At 43.7% G+C, this 23093-nt stretch overlaps 1 protein-coding gene across 1 annotated transcript in view; it reads left to right on the forward strand.

The window, feature by feature from the left end:
- The window catches only part of CTNNBL1 (catenin beta like 1), a 212165-nt gene that overhangs the window by 180540 nt on the left and 8532 nt on the right, over positions 1-23093 (forward strand). The window contains exons 14-15 of the mRNA XM_007518449.2: positions 16053-16190; positions 16402-16474. Of these exons, the coding sequence (XP_007518511.1) occupies positions 16053-16190; positions 16402-16474 (211 nt within the window). The remainder of the gene's footprint in view (positions 1-16052; positions 16191-16401; positions 16475-23093) is intronic.

Consider the following 23093-nt stretch of genomic DNA (forward strand, 5'->3'; position numbering starts at 1 on the left):
GAAAGGGGTATAAATATTTTTGACTATAAACCCCATTGATTTGACCAGGGGCCCATATTAGCACAGGAGCCTATGTAACCTCTGCATCTCTGTAGGTCCAACCTCAAATTCTGTGGTCAGGAGTAGGAACATTCCAAGTTGCACCAATTTCAGGACCCTCCTTTCATTCCACATACCTCATCCCCTTTATTTTGTACTTTGATTAAACTTTCCTTTTCCGTCTTTTCTTCCCTCTGTGGAAACTTGTACATGATGGACACTTAGTGATTGTTAAAGTGTCAGTGTAATATATTATTCCCCTTGCCTGCATGATAATTAGAAATAAATTGAAATCTCCCTAGATTTTTATAGAGGAACAACCATGGAACAATTAGAACTGCAACTGTTATGTTACCTGCCAGAGGAAGTTTTTCAGGGGTAAAGGAGCACCAGGCGATCAGGAGGCCAAGAATTTAGTGCAGGTCCTACCTCTAAATCACTGTTTCCCCCTGAATGGTCCCCACCATCCCTCCTGTAACCCCAGTTCCTAACTGAAATGTGGTATCAGCAAAGGTGGTCTCTGGGGTCCCCATTTGCCCTCAAAGCCAGGCAAACAGTCTTTGGTGACTAGTTTTTTTTAACTGTAAAATATATAAAAAGCCCAATAAAAGACTGATCAGTGACTGAACTGTCTTCTTTATAGAAGACCAGCAACCTCGTAGAAGGAAGGATACAGGTGAGGTGGGGAGTCACACAGCCCCGGATTTGAGTTTCCCTTCTGAAATTTCGTATCTCTAAGGGTTTAGAAAAATAGACTAACCTAAGCTTTTAATTTTTTTTCCCCCATGTGTAAAATGAGAACACCACCACCTTCCTTTGGGAAATTACTATGAAGACTAAGCATAAAGTATGTAAGCATTTGGCTCAATAAATAAAGCCCCTAGGCTTTCCTAGGTTCCTCTGGAATTCTCAGCCTTCTTCCAGACCTCGCAAAAGGAGTTGCCCTAACAGACCAGGGCTCTGGCTGTATCAGATGCTTCACTTCAGGTGAAGCTGATATACGTGCCCTTTCTCTTCTTCCTTTTGAGCGAGACCAGATAAGCTGTTGGCATCCAGGAGCAGCTTGCCTGCAGCCATTAGGAAACATGGCCCTCTTCCCACAAGATTACCTATTATCAGAGTTAAAGAGGGTATGAAATTGATTAGCACTGGGAGAGTAATCGCTCCAGCCATTATCCCCAGTACTCACTGAGCCAAGCCATGTGCCACAGGCACCGTGGCCCCTGGCATTCCCTGACAAGCATCTGTCTCCTGGATGCCAATCCCATTTGGCTGGACAATAGCAAACATTCCAGGACCATCAGTGCTCAGCAGCCTCAGTGCCGCATAGACGAGTAAGGGATGCATTTGTGAGCGGCGCACTCTGCCAGCTCTCATGCTCCGTCCTGAAAGGTGAAGCCACCTCACAGGTGGAAAGTCACTCAGAAGAAAATGACCTCTTTCTCACCTCCCCATCATGCCGTCTGCTCTCTTAAGTCATGAACTATTTGTCACCTCACTCCACCCCGCCTCCATTAAACTTGGATGTCTTGCATCCATTGGAAACTCAGCAAATATTTGTTGACTAGAATTGAATGCATATTTCTCAGGTATTTGATGGCACTGACTGTCAGATCAATAGTGAATAAATCTCTCACATGCATTGCCAAATCTGCAACAAAATAAAATACTAGGATAATATGATTAGGTGCTGACCCACGTACCAGGGATCAGGTATTGACATTCACAGTGCCTCAAAGTCACTGTATTTCCTGAAAACTGGCTGAGACCAGCATCCTGGATATGTACAGATCACAGAGAATTGGTGTTCACTAGAAAAGTCTGGGCACAGTGCAAGTTTCCACGGCTTGCAGTTGATCAAGACTTACTGTCATTTGTCCTTCTCTGTGCAGGGCACCGAGCCCAGCACTAGCAAGGATGAGAGGTGAAGTCCCATAGGAGAAAGGATCCTGGGAGTGGTGCTGATGAGGGAGACACAGTGGACTCCAGGGAATAGGGTGACAGGGTCAGCATCTAGAGTGACCCTCGGTGGTCCTGTGGCTAAGGCAAGATTCAAGGCTTAACCTTAAAAGAGAGACATATAGGACATTTTCTGTCTAGAGAAGAACACAAGCAAATGAAGTTCAGTGGGAAACCAAGTTAATTTGGAGAGTGAGTGGTAAGTTAAGTCCTAAGAGCAGAAGGTATGAAAGGGAGAAAATGAACTTTAAGGCCAGTCGTCTTCCTGCTTCTCCAACTATAGACAAATACTTGCCTCATCCTTATTTTCTTCCTTGGTGGGGTTTATTGTTAAAGGTATACATCCCAATGTGTATTCTGAGGCACCCTGTGTGTGTGGGCTTCTTGGTTTACATATAATACACATGAAAGATGCTTTCACAGAGTCTTGCAGGTGATCAAAGAAAAGTCAGTGTTAATTACATTGGTAACCAACATGGAGTAAATAAGTAAAATTATGGGAACTCTGTGGTACAGCAAAGAAAAACGCCTCTACTTGAAAGAGTCTACCAGACCAGCATGTCACTCTGTACACATTCGGTTCAGATCACACCACTACAATGGCCTGTAACTAACAGAAACGTCTGCATCTTGAGCAGCCGCGCACTGCGCTCAGATTACGCTCAGTGTCCGTGTGTTTCTGGAGACATGGTATATCTGGATATACCCTCAGGGTTTCTGGCTAACAAGATCTGACCTGAACTTTTAAAGGGCATGTAGTTCTTAAGACTTTTCTAGTAAGCACTGATTCTCTGTGATCTGTAAATATCCAGGATGCTAGCCTCAGCACATTTCACCTGGCTCTCCCAAACAACAGAAAGCACAGAAAATACCGAGATCCTTATTATTGGGAAGATGTCCTGACTCCTTGTTTCCTTCTGACTTCCATTGGCTAGCTGTCCAGAGATGTATGACTTCTGTCAGAAGTGAGACATAATTATATAGTACTGCCAGGTACTTTAAAAGAGGGAGGAGGTGAGCCTTGGAAGAGAAGTTTTTCCTTTTATAGTTCCTGAGGAAATTATACTCAGCAGGTTTACTCAATAAGATATTCTTACCACATCCTTTATCCCATAGTGACTTTGAAACTACATGATAATTTTGTACCTGTAAATCATCATTCTAGTCTTTATCCTGGGAAAAGAAAGATGGAGTCCTTGTAATGAAACAGTGTCCACAGGACTTTTGACCACCTTATCTTTTTTGGGGGGGGCTACCTGAGTTATTGCTGGGGCCCAGTGCTTGTACAACTCCACCCTACCTAGTGACCATTTTTGTCTTTTCTTTTCCCTCTCCCCCCCGCCCCCCCATTTTGATAGAGATGAAGGAGAGCAAAGGACAGAGCCACCTGCAGCATTGCTCCACCACTTGCAAAACTTTCCCTCCACAGGTAGAGGCTGTGGGCCTGAACCCAGGTCCTTGAGCATGCTAATTGCGTTCTACTGGGTGAGCCACCTCCCAGCCCCTGACTATTTCCTTACCATTCAAAACTCATTTCAAGATTTGTACAAAACACAAGTTGGGAGTGAGAGCATGAGAAAAGCACAGGAATGAGTAAATATGTCAGCTATTTCTTCCTAAAAGACTGAGTAAGGATGTAGATGCAAGGGTGAGGCAGCTGTTGATTCTTTTGCTGACTCTACTGGAAGCTTCTGAGGCAAGCTTTAAAAAATTAGAATCCAGGCTGGGGAGACAGCATAGTGGTTATGCAAAGAGACTTTCATGCCTGAAGCTCCAAGGTCCCAGGTTCAATCCCCAGCACCACCATAAGCCAGAGCTGAGCAGTGCTCTGGTTTCTCTTCCCTCTCTCTATCTCTCATTAAAATAAATAAAATATTTAAAAAGAAACTTTTAAAAAAATTAGAATCCGGCAGAATTTCTCGCAGCTGTTCTTTAAACCAGTGATTCTCGGTTTGTGAATTTGTCAGAACACAGCTTTATAGCCCAGCTTTCCATGACAGGGTAGTGTGTACCCTGAGCATTACCCTCTTCCTCTTGCTTCTCTCCTTGTGATTCAGCCTCATGCCCATTCATCCTCTGCTGTCATCTTGCTCATTCCCCTCTCCGATCACAATCATCTTTTCTACCACTGGAGAAGTCAGAGGGCCAGCAGTCTACTCCCATGCCTCTTCTACTTACCATGTAGTACGGCCTCGACTTCTCCAATGTGCTTTCCTCCACCTCTCTGTGCTCTTTTAGTGGGGTGCGTAAGTTCTCCTTTAGCAGCCTCTCAGGCTCATTGCCATGTCTGGCAAGATCAGGGCTGAGTCAGGAACTGGAGTCTGCTGGCTCCCACAGCCAGCTCCCACTGGACAGCTGACTCGTGACTTCTAACCTCCTGCATAACCTCCCCTTCCTTTCCCTCCCTTCACACACTGGGACCAGTTAGCACTCTGACCGGGTCAAAAAAAAAAAAAATCTGCCTGTCATCATCCCTTTACTCTTCTTTATTCCCTTACCACATATCCATCTAGTAATGGGACCACTCTGCTCTTCTCTGTCCTCTCTACCAGTGTTTGACTTTTATTTCTGGCATTTTGACTTTGTTTACGGCATTAGTGCAGCATCCTCCTGTATACTTAACTTGAGGAAGAAAAAAAAATCAGTAAATCAATGTCTTGATATCTATCATGAACCCAGCACGCCGGTTAGTGCTGCAGTGTCAGTTCCTCTAGAAAAATCTCTTGCAGCCTCTCTTAGCACCACAGCCTCAGAACTCAAATCCTGCCTCTGCCTGTTACAAGTTATGAGATCATAGCAGGTCTCTTAAGCCCTGCTTCAGCTTCCTTATCAGAGAGAAGAGAGTAGCAGTGCCTATCTGGTGGGGTTATGGAAACGATTAAATTAATATATAGAAATCACTTAAAGTCTTTTCTGGCTCACAGAGTACACCATTAAGCGGTAACTCTCAGCCTGCCAGTGTCTGTCTGTCTGTCTCTCTCTCTCTCTCCCTCTCCCCGTCTCTCTGTCTCTCTCCCTCATAACTAATGCTAAGTATTCACAGCAGAAACCAGTCATGCTGTCTTTGCTCTACAGCAGGATTGTCAAATCCAAGCTTCGTATTATCTATCTGCTATCACAGAAGCCCTGGTTCTCTCAGGACTCGTATATGTTTACAGAATTGAAATGAAAAGGGTAGGTATTTTAATGGATTTTAAGACAAGCACAACTTGTGATAGAAGCATTATACGCAGGGAAGGAACATGAATTCTGAGTCATACAGCCCAAAGTTAAATCCATGACCGACTACCCGCCAACTATTGTTTTGGTAAATGACTTGCCCTGTGGGCACGTGTGTTTTCATAGTAGTGTTTTTGAGCATTGATGATAAGATTCTGAAAATCTGGTACACACTCCTATGTAAAGACCAGCCTAATACATAGTTTTTTCTTTGTGGAGAACACTTTGGCTTGAGATTCTTGGAATCTTACTAGAACTGCTACTAGTTAGTTATGCATTCTAACAAAACAAAAACACCTTTTACTAATTCTCCAGCCTCCATTTCCCTAGCTGAAGGCCTTTCTGTAACAACCTGCCCTACACCAGAAGTTTTTGGGGAAGATTTTGTATTTGCTAGCCTTTTTGTCTTCCTCCTCTCTTCTTTTTTTTTTTTAATTTTTTATTTATAAAAAGGAAACATTGACAAAACCATAGGATAAGAGGGGTACAACTTTGCACAGTTCCCACCACCAGAACTCTGTATCCCATCCCCACCCCTGATAGCTTTCCTGTTCTTTACCCCTCTGTGAGTATGGACCTCCTCTCTTCTTTTCTTTCTCTTCCATGGTTTGAATTCTCCGCCTCACTTTGAAAGGGGAAAAAAGAAAGGAAGGAAGGAAGGAAGGAAGGAAGGAAGGAAGGAAGGAAGGAAGGAAGGAAGGAAGGGAGGGAGGGAGGAAGGAATCGACCTTTTCTAAGTGGTGGAGTCAGTTTCTGCCCATGACTGCAAACAGTTCCTATGACCCCAATTGGGACTGTGAGTCATGTCCCCCTCTTATTATCAAGAGGGGTTCCTGTTGGCTTCATAGCAGCTTCTTTTATGACTGTCTCCTTGCATCAGTGAGGGGCAGCTCACAGGCTGCCGGGGGCAGATTAGAAATAGCATCCACATTCTCATTTAGAGGCTTGTGAGATAGAGGCATGTGGAAAGGTGGTGATTTGGGTAGTGCTCCTGAAGACAGATTAACATTTAAATCGAGGATGTGACTGGGGGAGGGGGAACACACACACACACATAACCCGGCAGAAATGGCACCTTGACGCCACACGTACCACCTCCTTGTGTATCTTTGGAGATGAATCTGCTTATTTTAGCAGCTCCCGAATAGGCTTATGCTGCTGTGAATTGCAATCTGTTCTACTTAATGCACCATTCACTGAATTACCATCTAAGTTTTTATTCTAACCCTCTCCTATGGAATGAACAAAACAAAACCTTCCAGTGTTTTTGGTGTGTGTGTGTGTGTGTGTGTGTGTGTGTGTGTGTGTGTGTCTTGCTCCCAAATTGCACATGGAATTCTATCATGTAGCTATAGTTCTACCCTCCCCCCCCTTTTTTTTTACATGTTTAATACAGCTCATTTGTATTAGTCCCCACATACGGCATAAAGAGAAATTCGTGGGGCCAAGAGATAGCTTACAGTAGGATTCATGCCTCATGTGTATTTGGCCCTGGCACCACATGGGAACTAACATGGACACACCAAAGGGAGAACTCCACAGATAGTAGAGTAGTAGTATAGGCTGGCTGGCTTTCTCTCTCTCTCTCTCTCTCTCTCTCTCTCACTCTCTCTCTCTCAATATATAGAATTAAAAATCAGACTAGGGAGGTTGCAGTGGTATCATGCATGCTTACATGCAACTCTGAGTTCGTTCATTCCTTGGTATCAAATAAGAAAAAAGGAAACATTTCCATCTGTTTGCTCCTATGTTAGTACTGGAAAAGATCTTACCTTCTCTAAAGTATGGAAGTGACTGCAGGCTTGAGCCAAATGTATATGGGTTTTCACCCCGTCGCCAATATTTATTCTGCCATGATCTTTATGACTTTAGTTCACATCTTTAAGCCTCAGTTTCTCATTTGAAAGTGGAATTAGTAATAGCCCTTACTTCTTGGAGTTTCTATTAGGAAAATAAGAAATGAAATGTGCTTAGTATAGCCTGATAAACAGTAAGGACATAAGAGATTTTTCCTCTTGTTGTTCATCTCTTACCAGAGTAAAAAGACTAATAGACGGGAGTCGGGCATAGCTCAGCAGGTTAAGCGCAGGTGGCACAAAGCACAAAGATCGGCATAAGGATCCCGGTTCAAGCCCCCGGCTCCCCATCTGCAGGGGAGTTGCTTCACAGGTGGTGAAGCAGGTCTGCAGGTGTCTATCTTTCTCTCCCCCTCTCTGTCTTCCCCTCCTCTCTATTTCTCTCTGTCCTATCCAACAATAATGACAGCAATAACAACAACAGCGATAAACAACAAGGGCAACAAAAGGGAAAATAAATAAATAAATAAATGTAAAAAAATTTAAAAAAAAAGAAGATTAATAGACAAAGGTCTTGCAATAGAACATCATGTTCCGCTTGAGTCCCTAACCTAAACTCAGTGGCAGTCATTTGACATCTGTCTCAACTTTTCCATCTGTGAAATCTGGAAATCATATTTGCTGTCCATGCCCAGTACAGGGCCATACACAGCAAATGAGGTTAATGCTGATGCTGTGCTTTGAAAAGTAAAAAACGCCATACACGGGTGTGGAATTGGCATTGCTTCACAAAGGAGGCAGTCACCTTCACTCTTTTCAAGGGTGAGAGCTGAATGACTTCATTCATGGAAGGCTTCCTTTAAACCTTAACTCTCCTGTCTTATTTCACATACAATCCATTGTGTCTACAGATTTTCAGAAGAAGAAAAATACTAGATTTGTAGAATTTCTTTTTAATCTCTAATAATCATGTCCCTACTTGAAGAACACTCCAGTGACATGCCCAGATAGTCTTTAAATGGTCTGTCTGGTGTAACCGCAGATCCAGGACTATCTTTTTGTCGTGGGGACATTTAATGTTTTGATGAGAGGATGAGGTCATTCTCAGTGCTGGCCATTGTGTTCAACTGAAGCAGCAGTTCATGTCTCCCACTTGAAGCGTTTCTCACAGTGACGCTTCTATCTCGAGGCACTGTCATTCAGCAGCTTCAATCAATCAATTACCTGTGTGCAGGTGCAAAGCCATTACTTTGGGTTATGGTGGTGCTTCAGACCTAGATTTTCCTCTGGTCATCAAAGCTAAAAGAAACCTTACAGAAAACCGCAACAAAGAAGACAGATGAGGTCCATGAACTCTCCCCTTACTGTCACCAGGACAGACATTGCTAATTGATTTCAGTGTTTTTCCCTGCTAGCCTCCAACTCTGCTTAAACCCTTGTGCATAGAATGTCCATTACAGTACGTTCAAGTCGGTGCTCAGCATGGAGCCTTTTTCCTTAGCCCAACCTAATTCAGGATTCTTACTTCTTAAGAAGCTGGGGCCAAGAAGAAGTAAATAAGTAAATGACTTGCCAAAGACTCTCCCAAATCAGTTTTAGCTGGATTCAATTCCATTTGCATGGGAGTCTGTCCTACCTTAGCAGAGAAAATTGTAAAATTGCAAATCATAGTCATAAAAGTCCCACTACCTAACTTACATGCATCTTATATATTCAGAGGATCTCCGGAGAGAGGAAGAAACTGTTGGGTTGAATAAGGCCAGCCATATTCAGACATTCAAATACCTTTAGAAATTCTTCAACTGGGAATTGGGCGATAGCACAGCGGGTTAAGCGCATGTGGCACAAAGCGCGAGGACCAGCGTAAGGATCCCTACTCAAGCCTCTGGCTTCCCACCTCCAGGGGGGTCACTTCACAGGTGGTCAGCAGGTCTACAGGTGTCTATCTTTCTCTCCCCCTCACTATCTTCCCCTCTTCTTTCCATTTCTCTCTGCCCTAACAACAACAACATCAGTAACAACAACAATAACTACAACAATGAAAAAACAAGGGCAACAAAAGGGGAAATAAATAATATTGAAAAAAGGAATTATTTCAGCTATCTGTTCCTTCTTCCTCACACACAGATATCCAAAGAACCATACCACTGTTAGTTAAAGATAAGTTGTTTTTTAGTTTGGGGGGGAGGTATCTTTGATTTTTTGTTTGTTTGTTGTTTTTGTTTTTAGTTTGTTTTATTTGATAGAACAGAGAGAAATTGAGAGGGAGGGAAGATCGAGAAGGATACAGAGGCATCTTCATCCATCCTCATCCCTGCTTCACCACTCATGCAGCTTTTCCCCTGAAGGTGGGAACTGGGGAACAGGGGCTTGAACCTGGGTCCTTATATATGGTAATACGTGCACTTAACCAGGTGCACCACCACCTAGCCTCTAGTTTGGTATCTTAGAAACAGAGAAAAGGAGCCAAAAATTAACTATTTCATTTATAAATAAGTTGAGGGTCAGATAACTAGCTCACCTGGTAGAGTATCTGCATTGCCATGTGCACAGCCCATGTTTGAGTCCAGGCATCACATGAGAGGTGCTAATAGCACAAAGGGTGTGTGTGTGTGTGTGTGTGTGTGTGTTGAAACAAGTAAGTTCACCCTGTCCACACATAATATTACACAGTACATAGTAAAAGTGGCATGCCATCCTACATATTTTAAAAATAGACCAAAACTAGAAAATATGTTTGTAAAAGAACTGTGCCCAGATATTTTTATTTTCATCAGAATGACATATAATCATCCTTCTTTATTTTCCTGTCAAGTACACATTTGTACTCAGCTTCCCTGAATCCACTCAGCAGTAAATATTCCATGCCACAGAGTTGTAACAGGCTAGATAAGGTGCTATCCTGACAGCAGTCACCTTCTCTGCATGCTGGTTTCTCTGATGTTTCTAAAACTGTCAGGGTGGAAACTTTGTCTTACTGTCTTAGAAGCCAAGCTCTGTTTCATCTTTGTGCCTTTTCAATGTAGTAATGGTGATACCTTCCTTGGAGATGAGCTATAGTCACATTTCAGATCTACATTTGAAAATTTCACTTTCAAATCTTGTGGCTGTATGTCTAAAAGTAGAATAGGGAGGTTGAGCATTGGCAAAGTCCTGAAGTTCTGAAGAAAGAGAAAAATAGGGTAGGCATTGCTCTCTTGCATCTATTCCTTTTAGACACAGTGTGTAGACAAGCTGGAAGTTACAATATATACTTGCCTGGTTTAAAAAAAAATGATAGGTTGGGGGGAGTATGAAAATGGAAAATTCATCATTGACACTTCTGACTTAATTGTAGCTCTCAGCCTCTTATTTGACATCTTCCAGTGTTCTCCAGACAACTCCCAGTCTGTACCCACATAAACATGTTAGTATGAAGAGTACATGCTTGGGTTTGGATCTTAGTTCTGCCACCTGCCAACACTGAGGAAGTTGTGTCAATGATACTGATACTCTACTCTCTCCCTTCATAACCAAGTTGATTTTATGTAGCTTTATCTTTGCTGTTATCTCTTCTTCTGTTTGAAATGGTTTGTTGAAAACCTTCAGCGTCTGTCTCAAGTGTTACATTTCCTCTGAACTCTCCTGACCTCCAGACAGAATTAGTGTGTCATTTTTCTGGGTTCCCACAGTACTATGCACAGCTTTAGAGGTCCTATATAGTCACCACTACTGCTTTAAAAACAATCACTTGTTATTCTTTGCTAGATTTATCAACTTGGAACCTCCCTGTTTGTGCGGAAAGCTTTATTCACTGCCTCTAGTACATCATATAATACTTGGACCATAGAGACTAGAAAGCCTCTGTCACTGGGTGAATGAATGCATTCCACTCCATGTTCCCTTGTTTGCAAACCTATGAGGCTTTCTCCTTCAATTTTCACTTCTCTTCCTCACCTGATGTACTTGTCACATAGGCGGATGCTGTGGCTTCCCTGGCCTTAACACTTTAATCCAATGTGTTCATCGTACAGCTCTTTGCATACTCTCGCTATTGGCGTTTTCCTAACATAGCACCATGTATAGGCCACCACATCTCACTTTCCTGACCACTATTCATTCCTCCCCCAAGCTGAGCTTCAGAGCCACTGTCCCTCACTGTTCCCCTTCATGCATGTGAGTCCTCAAATAAAAAGCTCTTTGAATAGCACTGAATTTCTGTCTCCATTTTTTTAAAATGCTGGTTCTTTTGCCAAGAGCCAGCTTAGTAAAAAGCCACCATGCAAAGTCCTTAACTAGGGCATGGGGGTACGTGGAGTACAGAGTTGGTACCTTCAAAGAACTACATAAAGAAGATGAACTCAGCTGAAGAACTCCACATACTGAGCTCCATGGGACGGGTTGTGAAAGAAGTGCAAACCCAAGACTTGGGGGTTTAGGTACTGAAATGTCCTCTCATAGAAATGATGCTTTTTCTTTTTTTTTTTTGTTTTTGTTTTTGTTTTTGTTTTGATTTGTGGTTACTAGTAGGCTACAAGATCATAAGATAAAAGTGTATAGTTCCACACCCCACCAACCACCAAACTTCTGTATTCTCACCTTCCCACCTCCCAAAGATAACCACCATAGATCTCACAAAGTCTTACAGACAGTTTGCTTACTTCTGGTGCTTTGTTTGTTTGTTTGTTTCAAGCGTATGTGTATCACATCTCTAGACTCCACATACAAGTGAAACCATCTGGTAGTTTTCTTTCATGTCTGTACTTATTTTACTAACCAGAACCACCTCCAATTCCACCCATTTTGTCTCAGAGGACATAATATCATCTTTTTTGACTACAGGGTAGTATTCCATCGAATATATATCCCATAACTTCTTTAGCCAAACAGCTGATGGTGGGCATTTAGGCTGCATCCACTCTTTGGCTATTGTGAATAATGCAGCTATGAGCATAGGGGTGCATTTGTCCCTTTGAATTAATGTGTGAGTGTCCTTTTCAGAAATGTTTGAGTAGTATTGCTTGATCAGAAGGTAATTCCATTTTTATTTGTTTAAGGACTGGCTGTACAGTCTTCTAAAGGGGCTACACCAGTTTGCTCTCCCACCAGAAGTGTAGCAGTCTTCCTTTTTCTCCAGACCTTGCTAACACCTGCCATTCCTGATTCATTAATGTAAGCCATTCTTTCAAGTGTGAGATGGAATGAATCTCAGTGTAGTTCTAATTTGCATTTCTCTGATAGTAAGTGAAGTGGAGCCTTCTATCTGTGGGCCATGTATATCACAGAAATGTTTTTAAGTTAAAAAATCATTGACAAGTTTTCATAGATCTCAGGGAAAATTAGAAATATCACATTTTAGATCTTAATATATAATTATAGAGATTGAGAGTGGTGGGGGACAGCAGTGGCACATCTGGTTAAGTGCACATCACAATGCACAAGGACCCAGGTTCAAGCCCTAGCTCCCCACCTGCAGGGATAAGATATGCAAACAGTGAAGCAGGGTTGCAGGTGTCTTTCTGTTTCTCTCCCTCTCTACGTACCCCTCCCTGCTAGATTTCTGGCTGTCTCTATCCAATAAATTAAGGTAATTAAAAGAGAGAGATTGAGAGGTGGACCAGTCCTAAGGTATTTATCCTGCTATCTCTGCCCACGATAAGTCCTGAAACTATACTCAAAAGTCACTTCTCAGGAGTCGGGTGGTAGCATGGTGGGTTAAGAGCGTGTGGTGCAGAGCACAAGGACCAGTGTAAAGATCCCAGTTTGAGCCCCCGGCTCCCCACCTGCAGGGGAGTCACTTCACAGGCGGTGAAGCAGGTCTGCAGGTGTCTTATCATTCTCTCCCCCTCTCTGTCTTCTCCTCTTCTCTCAGTTTCTCTCTGTCCTATCCAACAACAATGACATCAATAAAAACAACAATAACTACTACAACAATTTAAAAAAAGGGCAACAAAAGGGAATAAATCATTTTTTTTAAAAAAAAAGTCACTTCTCCCCAGATGCCTTAACATCTTAGCCAGTCCCTCACCAGCATACTATCCATTTGTAGTTGTTTTAAACCTGTGAACAACTTTATCCATTTCCTTTTCTCCTTCTCCTTTTCTTTCCTCTTTACTTTTTGGTGATTTTCTATGTCCCTATAACTTCCCCAGAGAGATAGTTACCTCCTTAGTAGTTAAGACCAGGGTATTCTCTTACCTCAATTTTTCTTTGTTTTTTCTGCCTTAACTTGGTACTCTTAGAGTGGTACTCTTGTCACTAGTCACTTAATAGGGCCAGGATCTGAACACTGTGTCATGGTTTTGTTTCCATCTCCAAGCTCAATCAGGTAAGAATCCTGTTCCAAGGGAGTCCATACTCTAATAACTGATAATTGTGTCATTATCAGTAACTGATTTAACCTCTGTGTGCCTTGGATTCTAATTTTCAAAATGGGGTTAATTCCTTGCCTGTTCTCTTTAAATTTGATAGGTTAGGAAGGACCTTCCAAACTCCACAGTATTATATAAATGTGCAGTATTAATAGCAGGTATTTTTCAAGTGAGTGGAAGCCAGGCATAATTCCCCTTCTGGTGCCCCAGCTTCTAAACACTTAGGAGTTCTGGAGCAGGGAGTTATGATTATGAGTAAACGAGAAGCTAAAAGGACCTTCTCTCTTTAAATTCCTTGGATATCAGTCCAGTGCTCCACAACTACCTCATGAGCATTAACACTATTAGCAGCTTGCCAAGGAATTTGCTACTAAATGAAGCTAGGAATTAGTGGTAGTGATCTGCTGGGCAGTGCAGGCCCCAGAAAATGTGCAAAGCCCTTTTATGTCATAGACAGAGTCCTGTAGGAGCACCATGAAAAGTAGCCTTGTGTTGCTAAAGGTTGGTCCCCTGGGCAAGTAAAGATGGGCACTATCTGCGTCTCAATAGTTTCTAAAGGCTTCTTGTTGGAGATTAATGACCACATTGTTAAGTTCTTTTGACTTTGGAAGAGCAGAAAGTAAGATCCCAAGGGTTTCTATCAGTGACAGGAGCCTGAGTTGTCATGGGAGCTATGGCCATAAAACTACTGACAGAATTAAGAAATGGATTGTCGTCTTCAAAAGCATGTATTAAGCACCTGTCTTCTTAGGCCAGCCTGCTAGTCATGCAGAACGACTTCCTCACCCAGTTCTCACTCCTGAGAACTGACAGCCCAAAACAGAGATGTCTTTCTTTCATTCATAGTGTGGATGTTTACTGCACTGGGAATATGAAGACAGATGTAGTCCCCACCTCACAGAGCTCAGTCCATCCTCATCAAATAAGAGAGTTACAGAAATAAAGTTAATGATGACTAAGATTGGTGTGAAAATGACATGCAGTGGTTTGGTGAGGGTGCTTTCAGGGATTCTGGAAAGGGACGGTTTGTAACCTCTGATAGTCAAGAAAAGCTTTGTAATTGAGGTAGCTTTAAAATCTTATTGGCCTGAGAGATAACCCAGAGTCCCGTGCTATGGATCCTGACTTGGGTAGAAGAACCCTGTCAGTGGAGGTGGTGTTAATCCATGAGATGGGGGCTTGTGGAGGGGGTAGTGAAAATGTACAGTGATCATGAAAATACTGAAGCCTTTACAGGGGTGATACATGAATTAATTTTCAATGAAGCTATTTATAAAAATCTACTGCAGAGAAGTAGACTTGGAAACAGCAAATCTAATGGGTCTGGAGTTACAGATTTATGAACAGGGCTTCCCTCACCTATCAGAGGAGCATTGGACTAGTGGAGTAATATGAAAAGACTGACAAGTGTTTTGCAAGTAGCAAACTGAACCAGAAGAGATGCAACATATATATAAATTGGCTTATGCAGACTATCATGACAGTTGTGGAGAGTGAAGGGCCTCCTGTTTAATTTGATTTGGAAGGGAGAGGTGGTTGTGTGTATCTGCAGAGAGGCTGGTTGTGGAGGCTGAAGATAGGGGTAAAGAGTGAGGGAGCGCTGCTTGGATTTGTGGCCTTCCCACTTTCTATTTTGGGTTGAGTATTTGGGTGAGATCTTTTCTTCCTATAGGAAAAAGGGATGGGAGGACTTAAAAGTTGACTCCATGGGGAAGCAATTACAGAAGCCAGACCTTCCACCTTGTGTACCTCATAATGATCCTGGGTCCATACTCCCAGAGGGATAAAGAATAGGAAAGCTATCAGGGGAGGGGATGGAATATGGAGATTGGGTGGTGGGAATTGTGTGGAGTTGTACCCCTCTTATCCTATGGTTTTTGTCAGTGTTTCCTTTTTATAAATTAAAATTGAAAAAAAAAAAAGTTGACTCCTACAGCCTCTCTATTCCATTAAGAATGAGAACATAGATGTCCAGCAACACATGAGTGGCTAAGAAAGTTATGGTATATATACACAATGGAATACTACTCAGCTATTAAGAATAATGAATTCACCCTCTTCACCTGATCTTGGATGGAGCTTGAAGGAATCAAGTTAAAAGAGATAAGCCAGAAACAGAAGGATGAATATGAGGTGATCTCACTCATGGACAGAAGTGGAGAAATAAGAATAGAAAGGGGGTAACACAAAGCAGAATTTAGACTGGGTTTGGTGAATTGCACCCAAGTAAAGGACTCTCAGGGAGTGAGGGGGTGGTGAAGCAGGTGTTTTCAGGTCCTACTTCATGATGGTGGAGAAGACCTAGCACCTAGAGTGCTTTGCAGAAAACTGAGAATTTTACACATGTACCACCAGCTGTATCTACTGTAAATCATTAATCCCCACCTACCCATTAAAAAAAAAATGCGGGCTAGCGTGGGGGTGCCTCTTCCAGGGCGCGTGCTCTCTGGGTTAAGAGAACTCAACCAGAGCCAGCCTGGGCTGCTACTCACTCAGCGATGCAGGAGAGAGACACCTGCAGCTCTGCTTCACCACTTGCGAAGCTTTCCCCCTGCAGGTGGGGACTGGGGGCTCAAACCTGGGTCCTTGCGCATTGTAACATTATGCTCAACCACGTGCGCCACCACCTGGCCCCAAAGCCTTTTTTCTTCCTTTCTACTTTCATTCCCAAATGTTCACTCATTTCTAGGACTTGGTTCGGCGTGGAGAAATCATAGACAGCGACACGGAAGATGAGTTCTACCTCCGGCGCTTAGATGCAGGGCTCTTTGTGCTCCAGCATATCTGCTACATCATGGCCGAGATCTGTAATGCCAATGTCCCCCAGGTAGGAGGGGGCCTCCCTGGGTGGGCCTCCTTTCTGGCCACCAGAAAGGAAGAGAAGTAAATCACACTGTCCTTGAATTCCTTTCCTCCATGCGGGTCCTCTTTTTCAAGGGTAGAAGTGAGATGAATACGTTTAGTATACTGTATCCTTATGTCTCCGGAGATACATGATGCTTTTTCTTTCTCTCTCTCTCATTCTCCTTCCTAATTAGATTCGCCAGAGGGTTCACCAGATCCTGAACATGAGAGGAAGCTCCATCAAAATTGTCAGGCACATCATCAAGGGTGAGTTGGATGTTGCTTGTGTCTGGCTGGACTCCAGGGAACTAGACAGTGCTTACTTTCCGAGACTCTTATCAGTATCTCTGGAGTCTGATGCACTGTGTCCTCTATTCCAAAAACGTGACTGGTTCACAGTGTGTCCAGGTCATCCTTGTCAGAATACTAAACACTATCTCATTACTCTGCCTCTGACCCTCCGGTTCCAGAAACTTAAAAGCACATAACTAATAAAAAGCATTAAGGCCTGGACATATTTTTTCAAGATAAAATGAGAAACAAAAACTCTACTTCCAGATTGCATATAGTGAAAAGAAATTGCTTCCTTAGGGGAAAATGGGAAATAACTGGATTTATGCGAAGTGAATTGAGGTAATGTAGTGTTATAGAAAGTGTCTGCTTGCCTTTCAGACCTCTCTCTCTCTCCCCCGTCCCCTCCCCCCACCTATTTGAATGTAATCACGTGTCATTTACCAGGAAATCTCTATGACAGTGTCTAGTGGCCAACACACATAAAGAGCTGGGTGAGCTTCTCACCTCCCCTCGCCTACTCCAGAGCTCCTCAAATGGTGCCGCATTTGGCTGGCCCGGACTCAGCTGCAGTGGTTTCTGAGAGATGAGGCCCCTGAATTGAGCTCTGTAGCACAGGCCCACCCTCTGTCCACTTAGCAGGCTGACACACACTGTAGCTGGAAGCCTGATTGGGCTTCACAGTCCTGGTAAAGCCAGAGCAAGGGAGTCTGGGTGGGCAGGGTGATCAGAGGCAAGACATTTCCTCTCACTTCTTCTTGCTCTAAGATGCAGGGTCAGTCAAGTTTTACTCACCCTATCTTGGATGGAGCTTGAAGGGATCATGCTAAATGTGATAACCAGAAAAAGAAGGATGCGTATAGGGTGCTCTCACTCATGAACAGAAATTGAGAAATAAGAATAGAAAGGGGGTGATCCAGGAGGTGGTGCAGTAGATAAAAGCACTGAACTGTCAAGCATGAGGTCCTGAGTTCAATCCCTGGCAGCACATGTACCAGAGTCATGTCTGATTCTCTCTCTGTCCTCATTAATAAATAAACCTTTCTCATTAATAAATAGATAAATAAAATATTAAAAATTAATATTTAGGGCAGTGGGCTAAGTGCAATGGCATGAAGTCCAAGGACGGGCCTAAGGATACTGGTTTGAGGCCCCAGCTCCCCACCTGCAGGGGTTCGCTTCACAAGCAGTGAAGCAGGCCTGTCTGTCTTTCTCTCCCCCACCCCTGTCTTCCCCTCCTCTCTCCATTTCTCTCTGTCTTACCCACCAACAACATCAATAACAACAAAATAATAACCACAGCAACGATTTTTTAAAAATGGGGGGGGTGGATAGAAAGGAGAAACACACCTTGAAGAGGCTTAGAGCTCCCATTGCAGATGGGGCTAAAATGTGCAGATAAATGCTAGTGCATAGTAACAAAGTGAAGAAAAGTTAAAAGCATGGGATCTGGCTCCTGGAGCCTACTATGACTTTGCTCTTTACAAGTTACCAAATTGACATCATAGATTGGGTGAGGGGATTAAAAGAGTTACTGTATGGAAAAAGTCTGCCCCTCAATAACTTCTTGCTATATGTCAATCACTGTGAGTATTATGAAATAGTGTAATTCTCACCACCAGAAGAAGTGAGGTATGGCTAAAAATTCCATGGGAGCCTTGTAACAAAAGTAGTGACCTTGAGCTAGGCCTCAGGCTAGGATAAGGACATTCTTACTTTACAGATTGAGAATTTGAGGCATTGAAATCTATTGTTTTCTCCCTGAGGGGGTGGGGGGAAGGAAACTCTAGAGACCCATCCATGAACCCAGCCCAATATCTTGCCTTCCGTGGTGGTATTCCTAAGTGTTTCTTCCCAAGTTTTCACTGTCATATTTGCATGAATTACTGCTCTAGAGTGTCATGCCACCTCCTCCCTAAAGTGTAGCTGTGCCAGCCTTTAAGTGGCATTTATTTTTAACGCCCCCATGCACAATTAAAACTTTTATTACTCTCAACTCTCCTGTCTTCTGTGTTCGGCATTTCTCTGCCCCTCCATCCCTGTAATTAAAACAATGCTCTTCTGAGAAAGAAAGCATGTTTTTAACAGGTGCTGACACCTAGTAGGTGAATGCCTTTCTTTTGGAAATCCTAATCGTATACTTTAGATCATTTAGAATTTTTCCATTGTGGGAGCCAGGTGGTGGTACACCTGATTAAGCACAAATGTTATCGTGTGCGAGGACCCAAATTTAAACCCCCACTCTATCACTTACAGAGGGCGTTGCTTCATGAGCAGTGAAACAGGTCTGTAGTCTTTTATCTTTCTCTCCCCCTCTCTATTTCCCTGTCCGCTCTCAGTGTCTCTGTCTTGTCAGATGGGCAGGGGGGGGGGGCGGGGGGGGCGGGGGGGGCGGGGGGGCCACCAGGACCAGGAGAGATGGATTCATTGGGCTGGTACTGAGCCCCAGTGATATCCCTGATGGCCAAAAAAGAAGTTTCCATTGTTGAGAGTGAGCCTCTATCTCCCTCAGATCCTAGCTAAATCCCTCGGTGCCCTTTTAAGTGCCAGGGCCATACTAGATGCCAAGTAGCTATTTGTTGATTGAATGCTGGGGCGAGTGAGCAGGTGAGCGACCTGCACAGATGCTGTGCTCACTCCCTCCACTCTTGCTTATCTCCCCTGTTGCTTTCTATCTTCCCCCTTCTCTCTCAGACCCTCAGACCTGAAGCCAGCCCGTCCACTCTCTCCATCTCCCATTCACAGATAGTCTATCAACAAATCCCGCCAGTTCTGCCTCCAAACTCAATTTTTATTCCATCCGCTTCTCTCCATCTGTTATTTCCCATCATAGCACCCATTTTATTTTCTTCCTAGCCCTTATCACAATCTGTAATTGTTTTTATTTATGTCCTTGTTTACTCGTTTTGTATGTGTCTCGTACATTAAAATGTAAGCTCCGTGACGTAGGGATGTTGCCTGACTCGCCCACCATGCCACCTCAGCCTCAGCACTGCGTGGGACTGAAGGAGATTTTTTAAATATTACTGAGTTTCTCCTCTCCTTGTGCACCTCTGAGTTGGTGAATGTTCAGTGAGAGTCTCCTCCGGTCTGTGCATAGTGCTAGATAGTGCGCCATCAAGAAGCCACATGACACCTGCCCTCATAGAGCTATATCCTGTGGAGGACAGAGATGTATAAATGGCCGACCACAGCCCAAGCTAAATGGAATGCATGCTCCAGTAACCACTCAGCCAGCTCTGCTCACTGCCAGGCTCTGTATCCTGTACGAGAGATACAGAGAATAAGTGAAATTCCTAACCTAGAGGCTTTCACAGGCTAGTGGGGAAATATATTTGAAACTAATTATAATGTGATAAGTGCTACATTAATGCTGTGAACAGTTGCTAAGGCAGTGGTAAGGTGACAGTAATAGAAGCCTAGGCCGTGGAGCCCCAGAGGAGAGAGAGGCTGGTCCTCCCCAGGGCTAGCAATGGACACCAGTGGCCTGTGTGAGAACTCTGGCCCCATCAGCAAGGGCCACATGCTGGGGTGTGGGAGGCTAAGCACTGGGTGGGGTTGGAAATGCTGCTGGCCAGGGCTCTTGAGATCTGCTAGGTCCAACCTGAATTTGAGAGTCTGGTCAGTGACTGCCTCCATCTGTTGGCCAGCAGACTGTAGACTCATTAGGGCTCACATGAGATAACTAGTGTGGGGGATTTGAAGTCATTATTGTGGAGGTGGTATTTAAAGGCAGGAGATTGGATGCCATTGTCTCTGTCTGAGAGACCTTCAACTGATGCTGGTGACTAAGTAAAAAAAAAAAAAAAAGTTATCTCCAGATGGAAAATTAAGTTGTAATAAAGGATTTTCAACACACACACACAAACATGCACACACCTTCAGTTGGTTATTCCCTATGTACCCTAGTTTACACCTGTGGTGAGGCTGGGCTTTGTTGTTGCCTCTCTGAGCAGCCCCGGCACACCACACAAGCAACATGATGTTAAAAAGGAGGTTTGTGGCTGGGGCTATACTGAGACCCACCTCTTAAAAATCTTCACTCCTCCTCCCTCCCCGCCGCTGTCACTCTAATGAAGTGTGATGATAAAGCATGAAGCACACACATACACACAGCCTCATAAAGAAAACTAGCTCTTCACTCTGTCCTCCTTAATTTTGATTTTGTTTTTCAGTTTGGGTTGCTTCTTTTTTTTTTTTTCATACTAATTAGATGCAAGCTTTTTTTCTTTCATTTTATGGCCTACATATTTCCCAAGTTTTGCTGGCAGGATGACAGCTGATGTATCCCTTGAGGTCTCAGGAAAACGCTGATGAGGCAAGCCCAGCAGGGGACTTTTCCTGTTATATCTTGGTCCCCTTTCTCATGATTTTCCTCCCTCCTTTTCTGTTGGGGGTGCCAAGAGAGCTGGGAATAATTGATGGCTCATTAAAGTCTCTCTGCAGACTGCTTACTCGGCACTCCCACAGTCCAGCCTTCCCTGGGGCCGGCAGCAGCTCTGGCCTGAGGACAGTGGTGCCCACATAAGAGACGATGGTCTCTGTCTAGAGAAGGGCAGTTCTGCCCATGTTCTCTGCCATGGTAGACACAGTCTCCCCCTTACTAATCTCTCATGACCCACGATGGTTCAGTCTATTCAGTGGGGTTGTAGGCTTCTTTGTCCGGTTTCAGAATCTATGATAATAGATCACTGCCAAACAGGTACTGTACACCAGCTTAATGTATTTTCTTTGGGTCTCACAAAAAAAAAAAAAAAAAAAAGCAAGATTACAATCTCCCATATAGCACATATGGAAACTGTGACCCACAGATATTTGGGGATGTTACCCAAGTCATAGTAATGTTGGCAGCTGGATGAAAACTTAGGCAGAACTATATACAGGCTGTCTTCTATCCAAGAGAAGGAATATTTCTTAACTGTTCTGTTGACTGACCCTCCTATATTCAATTTCCTTTTTTCTTTTTTAATTGCTACCTGGGTTATTGTTGGGGCTTGGCGCCTGCCTGCACCATTAGAAATTGAGAGGGAAGGGAGGGAGGGAGAGACCTGCAGCACTGATGAAGTGTCCCCACACACACACACACTTGAACCCTGGTCCTCCTGCATAGTAACTTGTACCCTCTACCTGGTGCACCACCACCCAGCCCCTCACAGTGAATTCTCTTCAGAAAGCATCCATTAGCTATCACCAGACACTTGGTGGGCTCCTGTGAGGAAACTGTGTCCTCCAGGGACATAGAATCCAGTTCCATCACAGATGGGAGAACTGTCTACATCACACAGCAAATTAAGTCAGCTTGAAGATACAGAGTGGGGATGAGGAAGGCATAGTTAACTCTGCTAGATATTTAAAGAATCAGATGGCCCACAGAGCACAGAGATGATGCTGGTCTTTATTCTTCAAATTTAACTGTGATAAAATATACCGAGATCTACCATTGTAACCATTGCAGTCATTACCACCATTTAGCCCCAGAATTTATTTTCACACTCCCTTCCCATCCCTTCCTCCCTCCTCCAGCTACTGGCAGCCACCATTGTCTCTGTGAAGTTGGTAACTAACTCCCAGCAGGGTCGCGGCTTCTTGAATACCTGCTGAAGCTCCATAGGCAGATGTGGATGCACATCACTGAGTGGTTGGTTGATTGGTGTGGCAGAGGAGCTGGGATCTGGGAGGGAATGCTTCCTAGTGTAAAGACTGTGCCAAAGGTCGCCGAGAAGGCCTCTGGCAAGTCCCCTAAACATTTGAGTCACCGGTGAAAGTTGTCAGAAGATCATGAGGTTGGTGGGCTATTTTGCAGAGGGAAGCATAGAGGATTACTGACTAAGAAGCTCATTGCTGGTGAAGACTGAGCCAGAGGCTTCAAAATGCTTTCAGAAATTGGCTCTTGGTCCTTTGATTTGCCTGTGTTCCTTGTAGCTTGAAAGTATCTTCTTAGAAGCTCATAAACATGTATTTCCATATCCATTTGGAACTCTTGATAACCTGAGCTTTGCCTCCATGACATTATCTTGAGTTTAATTTATCTTCGATGCCACATTGATGTGTGTGTGTGTGTGTGTGTGTGTGTGTGTGTGTGTGTGTGTGTGTGTATGTGTGTGTGTGTTCACTGTAGGCCATCCTTGCCCTAAGTCACTGTTCCTTCATCTAAAAGCTTCAAAAGGGTTGCCATGGGAATGAGAGAAGGTCCTGCAGGTTGACTGCTTACTGGTTGGCCACTACATCAGTGCTTGGTGAATATTACCTCTGCTGTTGTGGCTAGTGAGTAAACCCAGTAATTAGTAGAGCTGAGATGCACGGGCCAGCATAAGCCCTGGCTCACTGGTTGACTTTGAGTAAGTTAGCAGAAAACCTTTTTCCTGTATTTAAAATAAATAAATAAATAAAGATAAAATTTAAAAAAAAAAAAAAAAACCTAGGTTAAGAGATAGCTCACCCAGTAGACCACATGCTTTACCACACACAAGGACCCAGGTTTGAGCCCCAGCTACCACAGGGGTGCACTGTGTGAAGGGGAGCTTCATGAGTGAGGTAGAACAGCTCTTCTCTTTCTTCCTCTCTGTCCCTCAGCCTCTGTCTAAGGAGTCCTCTA

The sequence above is a fragment of the Erinaceus europaeus genome, chromosome 1 (assembly GCF_950295315.1).
Source record: "Erinaceus europaeus chromosome 1, mEriEur2.1, whole genome shotgun sequence".
In the NCBI taxonomy this organism is placed as follows: domain Eukaryota; kingdom Metazoa; phylum Chordata; class Mammalia; order Eulipotyphla; family Erinaceidae; genus Erinaceus; species Erinaceus europaeus.